Source organism: Amblyomma mixtum, chromosome 2, assembly GCF_055824585.1.
Source record: "Amblyomma mixtum isolate Tamu chromosome 2, ASM5582458v1, whole genome shotgun sequence".
Taxonomy (NCBI): Eukaryota; Metazoa; Arthropoda; class Arachnida; order Ixodida; family Ixodidae; genus Amblyomma; species Amblyomma mixtum.
In genome coordinates this window covers 66,240,194-66,255,270 of record NC_143013.1, presented here as the reverse complement: position 1 = coordinate 66,255,270, position 15,077 = coordinate 66,240,194, and the positions used below count along the sequence as shown (strand labels likewise).

The following is a 15,077-nucleotide window of genomic DNA, read 5'->3' as shown; positions in this document are numbered from 1 at the left end:
GGATGTCATTCCGTAGGCTCAATCTAGTGTGATGTGGCGTGTTTGGACAGCCAGTTATGAGTTCAGCAGTTAACAGTGCCAGTCCACTGTCACCACTGGTTTGTTGCTCCGTGCAGTGCGAGTGTGCTGCTGCATTGCATATTTGCAAATCACATCATAGGGGTGACCGTTTTCCTGAGATGCAAAACCGAAGTAGAAATTCTGTTAGCACGTTATTGCTGACGTGCAGTTGGTGCACGTAGTCATGTGCTCAGAGAGAACAGCTGTACTCTGGTTACTCCCATGAAGTCTCTCTCTCAGGCTGAGCCTTTCTGCTGCCCCCTGTGTGCAGGAGTCTAGTCCCGCTCCCACTGATGACAGCGCGATGCTCCTAGTCGACCAGACTGACGACACCACCGAGAAGAAACGGCGCAATGCACCTCCCGCCATGGCAGCCACTGAGATGAAGTGAGCCACTTGTTTATCTGTGTGCCCCCCCCCCCCCCCCTTTGCCTTCCTTCCTTTCTCCCTTTTTTCATTTTTTGGTTGTTTCTTTCTTTAACCCTTTGAAGGTTTTTGCCGTATATGTACAGCGGCGGTTTTCTGTCCCGCAAGGTCTTTGCCGTACGGGTACGGTTTCGATCTTCCGTTTGAAATTTTGCGCCAAAAGAACAATGCGTGCTCACTGGGGGGTGCTGCCACCTCTTAGGACTTACAAGAAGTGTTTGAATTTTGTGCTGCCTTCTTGCGGAGATAAGCAGAACTTATGTCTAGCTTTGGCGCGGCGGCACAGACTGCGGCAACACCCCTTTTGTAGTTTTGGTTTCGCCGCGTGATCGCAACGGAGTCGCGCGAAATTTGAGTTTTCTTTTTGTCAGCACTATCTTGCAGGGGCTGCCGAAGTTGATTTCTATCTTTATTGGCGCTGCTCTTAGCTTGCTTATCACCGTTGCTCGCGAGGTATTCTCGCCCTCTGTGGCAACGCGCCTACGCAGTTTCGATTCCTCCGCGGGATCGCAACGGAGTCGCGCGAAGCGTGTTTTCTCTTTGTGGGCACTGTTTTGCAGAGGCGGCGAAAGTTGATTTCTATCTTTATTGGTGCTGCTCTTAGCTTGCTTATCACCGTTGCTATTCTTTTCTATTGAACATTTTCCAGTTGTGAGTGATGCTGTCACCAAAGTACTGTTCCTAATTTTTTTTACTATTTATTCTCGATTATATACATTTTGTAGATTCAAGATCCCCAATAAAGTAATTTGACCCCCTGGGAAAGTTTTCTTCGAAATAATTCGACCCTCAAAGGGTTAAGGAACCAGTGGGAAATTCATCTTAGTTGCCCTCTGACGTGTCTAAAATCGTATCGAACTGTGTTCACTGGTTTCTCTTTCTTTGTTTCTAGCCCTTGACCAAACAGTATGGGTCATGCCATGTTTTTGTACTATTGCGTGCTTGGCTGCGCACTTTTCTGGCCCTTTCTTTTTCTTGCGGTATTAAACTATGCCAAACATTTTCCACTGCGTAGAAGAAGCCGAACAACTGCATTCAGTAAGCTCGTTTTGACTAGACTGCAAAAGGTACCAGGTACCATTTGACTGGATACACACTAGTCATTAACGATGGAAGGACTGTGTAATTTCAGGGTAATTTCCGTTAAATTGGCAGGTAATTTCCGTTAGTTTTCCAGGGTTATTTTCCGTTAAATTTGCAAAGTGTGAATTAATTAAGCAGCAGTATTTATGAGCTGAGTGCACTGTAAAGCAACAGGACAGAGGTATTGTGTTTCATGTCCCTTGTAAATGTCCTTGAGCTGGGATTGGCTGCGGCATAACTCTTTTTCTTATTGCGGGAAAACAGGCAACTTCAGGTTGCTATGCACAAAAGTTTATTCAGCGATAAATTTTCAAACTTTGCTCTATTGTAGAACATCTGAGCGTAGCTGATAGAGCCCTCTTTTTGTGATGGAGAGAAAAACGGGATGCAGTTCACATGTGAAGAAAAAAAAATCTGATAGGCAGAAGTTGTGCGACTCGCTCAAAAATTTACAAAAAGGTCAGAAAATAGAATAAAAAGCCTAGAATATATATGTTGTGTGCTAGTATGTCAGAAGCGTGTTGCACTGTTCATGATACTTTCCAATACATAAAAAAAAAATCAATTGCTTTTGCCAAGCGCTTTGGGCTACTCTGTCAAATGCCAAGGCTGACCTAAGACTGTTTTGGAGACAATTCAGTCCGCTTCGCTGCTGGTTTTGTAAAGAATTGTTCACAACTTGTCGAGTAGGTAAGAGCGGCTCAAAAGAGAGCGAAACTTTTCGGCAGCGGTGAAAAAAAAGAATGTGAATGAGCACCTGTTGACGATGCAGGCTGGTTGGAGGAGTCGTCACTGTCTGAACGAGATAAGACGAATGAGCGTCATCTTTTTACACATCGCTATCACTTGCTTGTGTTTACAAAGTGAAATGTCGATGCTAAACGTCGATCAAAATTCAGAACTGCAGCATGGTTCTTTTACAGAGTGGATGGTGCAAGATGTTGTAAAACGACCACAGTTATGTTCTATATGCTATTTTGCATCAATCGATCGAATAGATTAATAGATTGATTTGAATAGGCATGGTAAGGAAAGAGTTAAATGGAAGCTGCACTTAAAATGCAGGGTAGTTTTCAAGCATGCAGTGCTTTTAGCGTTGTTTCTGTGAAAATTCTGGTGGACGTCATTCTGAAGCATAGTGAAGCCGACATCAAAACGAAGCGGAGACATAAAAATTTTCTATTTCAGTGGCATCGAGCCAAAAAAAAAATTGTATCCCAGTATACCAAGCAGGATTTGAATGGCAATTTGAATGTCCGAGGCAAAAATGGAATAGCTTCGTTTCCCACTGTATTATAGCCATTGTCTTGAATATTGAGGTTCGTTATATATATATACATTTCATGCTTACACTTACTCTTCTGAATATGGAAGACTGGTAATTTTTTTGGTCTCAAGGACTCTGGTAATAGGTTCTTGCAGTGCATATCTGTTTTGCAAGATTGCACATAAGGTGCCTGCTTCCAAGTATAAGTGCAAGTCAACTTAACAAGGTACTTAGAGCTGAGAGTCTTACCTGATTTACTGGCACACATTTATTTTTATTTTTTTTTAGAAACTTAGTAAATTTCTTAGGTGCATTTACTAAGTGTAATAGTATGTTAGCAAGAACTTTTACAAGCAAATAATGGTTGCATCCATCTTTTGTGCGGAAGTATGGTAATATGCTTCAGGTTCTTGAATGCACATCTTATTTGGACCTTGCACACTGCAGGTCAATCCTGCTTGCTCTTTGCTAGGCCTAATTGATGCCAGCCAGCGGCTTATTCCTCACTGCCCCATCCTTTGCAGGACCATTCCAAACGAGAAGTACGGCTTGCAGCAGGCGGTGCGGGCCCACCGCGAGCGCAACAACATGCTCATGCTCCTCAACACCGAGCTCAACCAGGAGCTGGTCGAGGCCACCGAGGAGCGCCTCTCGCTCGAGATCCAGCTCGAGAACCTCAAGCCTTTCTCCTGCTGATGGGGGCGATAGGCAGCACACCCTAGGAGGCACCCGCGTTTCTCCTCTCACCTAGGCAGTCTTTGCTCGCTTGCCTCCTCCGCGTTGAAAAAAAAAATCCTCTTCATTTTTTTCCCCCTTCCAAAAAAAATTTGACGTCGACAAGACGCCAGCAGAGCAGCAGTGGAGTCCTGCGAAGTGCTTTGGTCAGTCGCTTTAAGCACTTTAATAAAGGCAACACAGTCCCCTGCTGCCGCTGGTTGGAGTCATCGCTTGGTGCTGCGGGCTTCTGCTTTTTGCAGTCGGTGGCTTTGTGTGCATCTATCTTTGTGTTGCGTTTTTTTTCTTTTTGACACTGCAGGTATTGAGAATTAAGAGAGGGTTTGAAAGGAACACTATAAATAGACTTATCAAGAGCTTCGCTCTTTTGCTAGTAACGTGCTGTGGTTTGTGCATTTTCATTGTGTTGCAAGCTGGTAGTGTCAGCAGCTGGCCTTCAAGGACTTTGTGCGTTTTACCATCAAGCGTCTCCAAAACTAGCAACCCCTCCTATGGCATCCGCGTCAGTAATGAGGAGCAAAACTGCGTGTAGAATATCGGAGCACATTCAGGGGAGAATAAGTTCTGGACCGTGGGGTTGAGGGGGGGGGGGGGGGGGGGGTGTATAAGAAATGAACCACTTTGCAACTTAAGCTCGAGCTTGAGACTCACTGCGGGACTTGCACGCAGTTATTTTTGGCTTTGCATTTTCAGTGTGTGTGCCTATACCTCAAGGGCTTTGGCTCTCTCGGCACCCATGATCCAGAAACGTTCTGTATTGAACGAAATGAACGTTGAAAATGCTCTATTCTCTCCATCTGTGTGTGGCATTTGTACAGCATGGTCCATTACGGCGTCTCTCATAGCCTTAGTCGCTTTGGGACGTTAAACCCCATAAACCAACCAACCAACCATTATGGTGTAAAAGTGTCAACAATCCACAGTTCTGTATGGGGGGGGAGGTAAACATCCTGAAGTGGCACATTGGTTTGAGGGATAGCGTAGCAAAGGGTTATGGGTTGACTTGGACCAACTGCGATTCATTAGTGTGTACTGATGTCACACAGCGTATGGGCATTTTTGCCTCTATCGAAATTCGTCTGCTACTTCCAGGGTTTGATCCCGGGTGCCTGGTATCAGGAGCCTAACACCAAAGCAACTGATCCATCATAGCGACATCAAATTATTTAAGCACCACAGGGCCCGTTTTTTCACGCATGCAGTGCTTTCTGCTGCTGTTCAGCTCATTGCATGTGGGGCAAAATGTGGGCAGTCTTTTAGTGAAACAGTCTAAAGTGAGTTCTGCCGCTTATTGTGAGCCCACAAAAATGGCGAGCGAGCGTGTGCACGCTGTTGGTTATTCAGACGCACTACAACTAGCTGTAGAGAAGGAGCTGCGTGTAGCCCGTTTTAGTTTGTGGCTATTTCTCAAGAACATAATGCACAGTGTGCTTCTGAACCCAGCTTGTGCAATAAAATAGTATCCAGAACACTTGCTGCATTCCTAAAGACTCGGCACCACAAAGCAGTCCATGACTTTGGCTAACCTTCAGGGATTTCAAAAGGGCTACTTTTGCATTAGTACTACTTCGTGGGCATTGGCGAGGAGGACAGCTTATACTTTGGAAGTACACAAAAGTTCTCTGTTGTATTGGACCATGCTGTACATATTGCTGAAAAACAGCGAGTTGGTACATCTTGAGGAAAACAGCGCAGGAACAGGGACAAGAGAAAAGAAGACAGGACAGGCCTTCCATCCCTACCGTCGTCTTCTTTTCTCTTGTCCCTGTTCCTGCGCTATTTTTCTCAAGATATTGCTGAAAACAAGACAGGTTCTTTCAAGAAGTTTTGTACAGGTGTACATTAGGGATTTTTATTTTAATGCTCGTCCATAGGGCATGATAACTAAGAAGGGCGCTTCGTTTCACCATCTGTATTGTCAGTTTCCAGAAACTCAGCGATAGCACCACTGCAGTGCTGTGCAGTTGTACAAGTAGGGTGGGATCATTTCAAGAGTAGTGTACTACTACTGCTTCTGCTTTGGGCCTGCCGAGCTTCACGTAAATCATTCTGGCAATACCACTGGAGTTGTCTATCCTCTTGTGTTCACTCGGCCATTAGCCATGGAGGATCACAGCATGTTACAATTCCAGCCAACCTCCTTCCCCCCCCCCCTTTTTTTTTTTCGGACCGCAAGTTTGATGCTTTTGAGGTGTCGCTCAAGCTCGTGTTCACTGCTTTTTCTGAAGCACTTTGTAAAGCAGATATTCGTGTACCTGGGGCAACCAGCCTTGTCGATCCGTTGGTGTGTAAGGCTTCAACAATGCCTGCAGCTTATGGGCTTGTGTTGGCTTTTGAGGCTATTATTGCAGTGTGGTTTTGTGCTGTGGCTTGCAGTTTATTCATAGGCTGGGCAAATTGAACTTAGTGCATTGCATCTGATGACACCAGCTGCTGAAAAGTTGACTTTCACGGGGTTTTAAGTTTGTCTAGTTTAGTTAAATGTTCAATTGCTGCTGGATGGCTGTTCTTGAGCCTTGCGCAAATGTTCTCACTTTTTGGTCTCTGTGAAACCTTCGGAAAGTGTTTACTGCTGAGTTGAATATGAGAGGTTTATTGTTAACAGACCCAGAAAAGAGGCACTGTTGTCATCACTAGTTTTTGGCTTGCAGTGCTGTATTCTGCAGCTTTGCCTCGGTCATGCATTTGCCCTTTCTACTTCTGCTTTTGAAGCTGGTCAGTGCTGTTGGATTTTAACTGTGTTATTTATTGAAAGAGAGTGGTAGTAGTGTCCTGAACGTCTTGTTTTTAATTTTCTTCATTCTGAAAGAAAAAAAAAGGAAACATCACCAGTTGTACATCTGCAGCTCTACTGCTCCTGGCATGCTGAATGTGTGTGAATGCTTTCTTCAAGTGAATTTATGCATCTTTTTTTTCTCAGCACGAAGCTGACATCACTGAATGTTCTGACTGCTTGTGCACTGTTATTGGTGTACTCTGCTGGCAACAGCAGTCCCACATGTGTGCTCCTTCCACTGTACACGGGGCAACTTCGCTGCATTGCGAGGCACTGAGCAGAGAAGCTACATGTTTCGGCCAAGATCGTGTGTTCGAAGGGAAGGCGTTCTTGCAAAACTTCGAAGACTTATATCATTTTTTTTAATTTTGGGGGCCAAAAGTTCGGATGCCACTGTTGTGCGGATTCACTTATTGCATCCACCTGCCTTGACGGCTGGAAGGCTTTTTAGACGTCAAGTCGTCTGGGCACACTGAAGTAGCACTCGTTTTGCAGTGCTGGCAATGACAGGCACCGATGGCTGCTGGTTCTGGTTTCACATGCCAGAGCCACTTTGCTTATGTTAGGCACCTTTGTACAATGGTGGACTGACAAGGAGTGCCACTTTGGAGGGCAGTGTTCTTGTCAGGCATTACTGTTTCCCTTGGCAGTGCACAAGGTTTGTAAAGGGGTGGGGGCGCTCCATGGAGAGAGTAGTGATATGTACATAACTTAGGCTTGTACAAAAAAAAAAATGAAGTGAAAGAAGATGAAAACAACCTTAGGCAGGCCTCCATCCTGTGTGGCATATATGCAACTGTGTTGGTGTGCATATAGGTTGTAAAGTGGTATATATAAATATATATATACATATGTATGAATGTGTATAAATATTTTCGTTTACACATGGCATGCAGCGCATGATGTTTACCCTGTTGTCATATCCCCCTGGCAGCTTGTTATCACGCAAATGGGCGTCGCCCATGTGTAAAAGCGGCTAGAGGAAAAAAAACATCGACCTGGTTCTTAACTGTGCACCTTGGCAGTGACTTGAAACAGACTGCGTTTGAAAAATTTCGAAAATGTTTGAGTCGGTGCCAAAGTAATGCCTAAATCCTAGTTGGTCGACAGCCAATGGCAAATTTTCCTCTAGCCAAGAATGGCAGTGTGTGAAGCCCTTCAAATGTTAAACGCAGGCTCTTTGAGCAACCACCGTGGGGATGCCATTTAGAAGCAGATATTTTTCATAGTGTTCACACGGATGCTTCCTCCACTAATGCCCGGAGGGCATCAGTGCGGGTGTTTTCTCAAGGACGGCGATGGCCCTACCGATATCCGATTTTTCATTTTCGCGGGGCTCTTGTGTTTTTGAAGTGCGTTGTTAAGCCTGTCTGCGACGAATGCTGCAAGCGCAGGCAGCTTCAGTAGTGTGCAAATGTTGTTGGTGTTTCAAATGAATACTACCGCATGCCTGCTGCAGACGGTCTTTTTACACGCCAAAAGCGGATTCTTGTCCGAGCAAAGCTAACGAGAGCCCAGTTATGATCTCGCGAGGTAAAAAAGAATGAAAAAACGGCAATTGTGTTTGTGGTTGTGGAGCTGAGGTACGGAAATAAAACCAGTTGTTCATGCCTTTGCTGCATCTTTGGTTACACGTTGACATCACGCGTTGACGTCACAGACATCATTCGGCTGCTGAAACCGAAACAGCACCACAGAAAAATTCGATTATATTCACGAATACTACGTGGTGATCGTTGAGAAGAAAACACACATCATCGTTGAGAAGAAAACATGCCGCCAAAATTAGGTGTCTTAAGAATGGTGTCCCTGGGCATCGAACATTATTTGAAGTGATGATCTTGCATGTTACTGCTTCTGCACGTAGTGTTGTCACAAAATTCACTGACATGTTTAGCGCCATGAACGCACGAACTATGGGAATACACTTTGTTGCGAGCTTTCGGCGTTCCACCATTAATAGGTCTGTACCATTTAGTTGAGGCTAGCTTTTGATTTCCGAAGGGGTTCAACTAGAGATGGTGGTGGTGGTGAAAACTTTTAATTTCTGAAATAGAGTTTGGGAGCCGCAGAGTGGCCCCGCTACATCGTCGGCGTCCCTAGTCCGGACACCGCATGACAATGCCCGTCTCTCGCCCGTTTCACCAGAGCCCTTTGGGACTCGAGCGAGGAGCAGTTGAGGAGGGCAGTCTCCCATGCCTCTCTGGAAGGGGTAGGGGAAGGGGGGAGGTGGGGATTTTGAGTACATGCCCACACCATGTGGAAGATATCACAGGTCTCCCCACAGTGCGGGCATCGCCCATCCGTGTTAGGATCGTAATGCTTTAAGATTGCAGGACAGAGTAGAGTACCTGTCTGCAGGCGCCTTAAAGTTCGCTCCTCCGTCTGTCTGTGCAAGCTGGCTTCGAATTAGTTGGGGTGCAACATAATTATGGGAAGCTACCTAGCAGGGGTCAAATTGAGCTCTCTGCATAGGTGTGCCCTTTCTGGACGCACACTTGTTTTAGTGATCGGGGCGCATTCGCCTCCACCGAAATGCGACCGCCGCGGGCGGGTTCGATCCCAGCGGCGGCGGTCGCGTTTCGATGGAGGCGAAATGCCAGAGGCTCGTGTACTGTGCGATGTCAGTGCACTCTAGGTGGTCGAAATTTCCGGGGGCGTCCCTCACAGCCTGAGTTGCCTTGGGACGTTAAACGCCATATAAAACCAAAACCAACGTATTCAGCGGCGAGAATGAACCTCCTACATATTCGATTATTATTCCTCATGACATAAATGTCATGAGGAAGGAGAGCATATCCATTCCATCTCAACTCGCATCCCCATCCGCACGAACTGAGTAGACCGGTTAATGGAAGGTTGCTCCGTAGGCCGTCTCCACCTATGCCGCTCTCGCCCGTATCTCGACAACTAAAAGCTGCGCGCGCGACGCTGCCCTGGAATTTCGCAGCAACTCCACAATTCCCGGATGTTGGACATATTCCACAACTTCGCGCCCCAAGTGGCTCCGTACAAACCCCGCCCGCACCCTCGGTGACATTACCCTTTCGCAGATGCTAGTAGAGCTCCTCACTCAAGCCGTACTTGGCCACCAGCGTAACGATACGCGCACGTGTTTAATGTTGAAGCGCCAGGGCTCCAGCTAAGCAGGAACCAGAGACCGCGCGCGGGGCTAACAGATGGCGGCAGTTATGCTGCATCATCATCATCAGCATAAAAACTTTATTTTAAGCAGAGGAGTTTGGGGCTCACAGACCCCTGGACCTCCGCACGGCCCCACTGCACTCAAACGTTCATGTTCCTGCAGACCATGACGTCGGCAGCCCGGCTGGTTGCGATGGCCTGTTTGGCCGGGTCCGCGGAGCGCAGCAGGGACTCCCATGCCTCCCAGGTGGTGCCTCCCAGGCCCCGCGGAGGAGGGTCCGCCGGGCATCCCGTCCCCCTATCTGCAATCCCTAATGCTGCATCCGTATGCATCCGTAGCAGTAAAGAGCCCGATGCATTGGCAACGGCAGGTTTATGTGGTGGAAAATTTCGCATATGGGCTTTTTCACATATCACTCGTAATTGGTCTAAGATCTCGCTTTACCGGGTGTTTCAGGGAAGGCTTGGAGTCATTTTCAAAAGTAGGATTATTAAAGTAAAAAAAATTACCGACGATTACGTTACTTCCTAATGTGAAATTTGAGCGCAGCAAATAAGCTGTTTCACCTTTTCGATAGATTGAGGCAAAGAAATCGAGCAACACATGTATGCGCTATCACAGAATTTTTTTTTTATTTTTCACACGTATTCCTTTAACAAAGACTCCACTAACAGTTCTTGACAGTCATGAAGGAAGCTTTGTGGTCGGAGAAATAGACTGATATATGTTCGACTTGGTACACCAATGCTTGATTCTCAAAGACGAGATCTATACAAGTGCCTCGCGAGGTTGTCACAGCCGTGGGACGCGTTACAAGCGAGAGGAACGGGATGTTCTCCCGCATAAGTGTTAGGAAATTGCTGTTTGTCTTTATGTCAACATTAAAGTCCCCCACTACTAACATCGGTGTGGATCGATGGACGGTTAATGCGAGTTGCAGGAAGTGCACGACGTCTTTCGTGAGTGCGGTATGGGCGAAGTAGGCAGCTACTACCAGCAAGCCGTTGGGCAACTTTGCGGCGCACAGTTCGCCAACTTCATGTGACGTGCCAAACATTTCGACTGGTATTGCAGAGAGACCTGTGCGCAAGTAGATAGCGACTCCCGCCGCTCTGTTGTGGTCTCTGCGAGCACCACAGCAGTATAGGAAATATAGGAGCAGTATAGGAGCACCTTACCTCATGGGAGGCTTGGGAGACCCTACTGCGCTCCGAGGACCCGGCCAAGCAAGCCATCGCCACCGGCCGGGCTGCCAGCGTCATGAGCCTCCGGGACATGAACGTTTGAGTGCAGTGGGGCCGTGCGGGGGCCCAAGGACCGACGTGTCCAAAACTCCCTTGTTATAAATACAGTTTTCATCATCATCATCATTTATTGATTTATGCGGTGTAACTAGAAAGGTTAATTAGGCTATTTCATATTTATATTCTTGCATTTCTATCCATCGTGTTCTGTCATTAACCTGTCAATTGTTGGAACTGTCTAGGATGTTCGACACAACGTATATGAAACGAGCAACGTCTTACTGAGTGGGGAAGTGCGTGGTGGTGGAGGGAACGCGGCTTCGTACTTATCTGTTTTTTTCAGCAGCGTCTCCTTCCGCGGACGCTGTTGTCGCTGCGGCGCGCGTCTTTCTTTTCTTTTCTTCTGACCTCTTCATTCTCCTCTATATTAATTAGGCTAATTGATTAATTAAGCAATTAACTAAACTCAGTCCAACTTAGTTGCAGCATCACTATACGATCCCTTTGATTGGTTGCATGGTTACTAGCCAAAGTACAATTGGCCCCATTTGAAATTCGCGCACTGTGACGTCACGAGCATTTCGACCAATTGAAAAGCGTGACATTGGGGGCGGAGCTGGTTACGAGGCCGACGCCGACGACGACGCGAAACCCAGGAACGGACGCCAAAGAGCTGCGCTCTAAAATATGGCCTTCGCGGGATGGTTCTGCCAGGGCTGGCAGAGATCAGAAAACCGGCGAATCAACTTAACTGGCTAAGCTCGTTAACTAATTTCCAATAATTAACTTCTAAACTATTAGAGTTAGGCACCTGATTGCAATTAGAAATTTGTAGCCGGTGAACCATCATACCAGTTTTTAGAATTTCGAAAATGCGATTACCCTCGGAGCTGTGGCTTGACAAAATTAGGTTTGGTTTAGGTTTGATTTATGGGGTTTAACGTCCCAAAGCGACTAAGGCTATGAGAGACGCCGTAGTGGAGGGCTCCGGAAATTTCGACCACCTGGGGTTCTTTAACGTGCACTACATCGCACAGTACACGGGCCTCTAGAATTTCTCCTCCAAAGAAATTCAACCGCCGCGGCCGGGATCGAACCCGCGTCTTTCGGGTCAGCAGCCGAGCACCATAACCACTGAGCCACCGCGGCGGCGACAAAATTAGGATATTTCGACTAATTACGTGCACTGCAGGGGTTGCTTTACCTGCATGCTCTTCGAATGCGCACGTATTTTGGTACGATGTAGCCAAAATTTGTTGGGCCACAGCGCCGAGGGTTATAATCGAGCTTTCGAAATTCTAAAAACTGACATGACTAACGATCGGCTACAAATCTGTAATTGCAACCAGGCGCCTCACTCTAATAATGAAAAAGTTCATTATTGTAAATTAGTTAATCAGCTTACTGGTTAAGATGATTCACCGGTTTTCTGGCGTCCGCCAACCCTGGCAATACCATGCGCAAAAGCCATACACCCGTTATATGAGTCTCATGAAGGACAAACAACGAGCACATTAAGTGTGGACAGCAAGTAGGAAACACGTATTTGTATCCCAGTAAAAAAAAAACACATTCGAACCCATGGGATCCCAATTGGTACCAATTGGACTCAATGGGTACCAAATGGAATTCTCAACTGGACTCAATGGGTACCAATTGGAATTCTCATTCCAGTTGGCCAGACCAATTGCTCAGTCCAACTGGATTCAATTAGGATGCCCTTTCCAACTGGTCATCCCAGCTGGACACAGAAGTGGTCCAATTGGTTCCAACTGGAATTCAAATCCTAGCTGGGCGGTCCAAATGGACAGCCCAATTGGTCCCAGTTGGAATGCTTATTTCACTTGGATGGCCCAATTGGTTCCAGTTAGAATTATCATTCCATTTGGACAGTGTTGGTTAGTCATTGCTAATTTATTTCCCGCATTCCAACTGCACACCTAGCAGTGCAAGCCATTTAATTTTTAATATTTATCATTCAGTTTCCTTTGTTTCTTTGTCAATTTTTCTAGTACAGCATTTTTTCCTTCGGCATTTTTTTTTAAGCAAACCGTCTTGAGCAAATTCGAGACAGTAGGCTAAATATTTAAAATGGATGTTACATCAAACAATTTTCCTGATATTGATATCTTCTTTTAGTACTTAACCCAGTCAAAAAAGACCATTGGAACCAACTTGTTCCAGATGGACCAGTTCAGTTTTCAGCTGGCTCCAATTGGAATGGTGTTCCAATTGGATAACCCAAATGGACTATTGGACTATCCAATTGGACCAGTTGGGTTTCCAATTGGTCTTTCCCGCTGCATCCAATTTGTCTGCCCAACTACACTCAATATATTCACATGAACAGCTTTACCTACTAAATTGTATTCATCTGCACCACCACTGTGGTCGAAATTAAATAACTCAATGGGCAAGCGCCACTGGCCCCAGCATGAGAGCCTCATAAATGGGGTATATAAGTTGGAGAAATGTGTGCTCTGGATGTTCGTATTGAGCTAATATATATTACTACTGTCTGAATGCATAGTGTTTCTTGTATGTGATGTATGCATGTCTGTTGGCCTTGACTTCCATAAAAGCATGTTAATTTCCATTCTGTAGAAGAATGTTGATTGGCACTGCAGGCACAGTGTCTCCCTGTAGTCCTCACAAATCAGTTTTCCTTTTGCACGTTATAATATGTTAAGTTGTAGAAATATTTATCATATTGTGTATTTTGCGAAACTTAACTGTGAGCTCTATTTTGTGAATTTTTTCTGGATGAAATAAATGCCTGGCTTATAATGGGTCCAATTGGTTGAATCCAGTTTGGTCGAATTGGTAAGGTGGCTAAAACACTACTGGAAATCCAATTGGAATGTCCTATTGGTTCCAATTGATTTTTTTTTTTACTGGGATGATTACGCGAAAAATGTTCGCTGACATATGTTAGTATCGTGAAGTGCTCGGCCATTTCGTTTGCGTCAACGAAGGCTTGTGGAAAAGCCTGTTTGGGGAATTTAATTCGCATAAGGTTCGGTTTTATGGGGGTTTAACGTCCCAAAGCGGCTCAAGCTATGAGGGACGCCGTAGTGGAGGGCTCCTGATAATTTCGACCACCTGGGGTTCTTTCACCTGCTTTGACATCGCACAGTACACGGGCCTCTATAGTATTTAGCTTCCATCGAAACGCGACCGCCACAGCCGGGATCGAACCCGCGTTTTTTCGGGTCGGCAGCCGAGCACCATAATCACTGAGCCACCACGGCGGCTAATTTCGCACGAGGTGCATTAACCTGTCACTGAGTACGAAGGAGGAAAGTGGGTCTGAGAACGCCATCCTAAACACCTGTATTACTTGGCCGAAAGCATTTCAAAGATCTCGGCTAGCACCGTCTATGGACCATAGAGTGCGCTACTCCGGTCCTTCGAACCGCTTCATTCCATTTGAGTTTATTACCTACTCCACTGAACACGAAACGTTCTGCAGACATCTTACAACGTATTGAAAAAGCTAGGACATCTGCAAGATGTATTTTCTCGACGCTTTACAGATGTTTAGATGATGACGTACCGCAGCGGTAGCCTATAGTAGTTGAGCATCCGCCTCGCATGCGGGAGGTGCGGGGTTCGACCCCCAGTGCCGCAGGGTGCCCACCGGTGATGCAATAGGTACAAGCTTCCCCTGGCCTGGTGCTCGGTTTATTCGGGGTGAAATGTGTAAGAAATTGGTCTTTGACCCCACCTTGAGCAAACGAAAAACACCTTGTGTCATGGCGCTCTTTGGCCCCAGATGCTCTTGCGCCATAAAAATTCACTATCTGTCGTGTCCGGTCGCTGTGTTGAATGCAGCGAAAGACGCACACGGTACTTTAAGACTTCGTTTATTTAAAGCCGATGAGGGTGCGACCAGCGTCGACCGAGGCAGGAGCCGAACTGGCCGCCCGAAGAAAGGAGGGAGCGGAGAAGCGTCCACCAAAACAGGAGGAGGATGCGGGGGCGCACACACACAAAAGCAATAAGGGGACACAACACTTCCTTCCCCCTTAGAAAGTTGCCTGGTATCGTGCAGGGGGTCGGCGCTCACGCGTGGAGGCGCGCTGGCTTTGTGCGCTCGGGGGAGAAACACTTGTAGGCTGGCTGTTCGCTGTGTCTCCTCGGTCTGTCCTGGGCGAAGTCTCTTCTTCCGGGAAGAGGTGCCAGGCTATGTGGGAAGATGGTGCACGTGTTCTCTCCGCTGGCGGACAGCTCTCAGACGGCGTCGTAAATCTACGCAGCTGGTTGAGATGTCGGCGTGCTACTGTGCCATGTATGTTGACGAGCCAAGAGCGCAGGCCTATGCGTCTGACAATTGTAGCT

The 15,077-nt window shown here is 46.6% G+C and overlaps 1 protein-coding gene across 3 annotated transcripts in view; it reads left to right on the top strand.

Annotated features, from left to right (window-relative positions):
* Positions 1 to 7,959, top strand: part of Reps (RALBP1 associated Eps domain containing) — a 58,950-nt gene extending 50,991 nt beyond the window's left edge. For all 3 annotated transcript variants that reach the window (XM_089571758.1, XM_089571757.1, XM_089571756.1), the window contains 2 exons: positions 332 to 447; positions 3,361 to 7,959. In XM_089571758.1, coding sequence (XP_089427884.1) covers positions 332 to 447; positions 3,361 to 3,532 — 288 coding nt within the window. In that variant the 3' untranslated portion in view covers positions 3,533 to 7,959. The remainder of the gene's footprint in view (positions 1 to 331; positions 448 to 3,360) is intronic.
* The last annotated feature ends 7,118 nt before the right edge of the window (positions 7,960 to 15,077 follow it).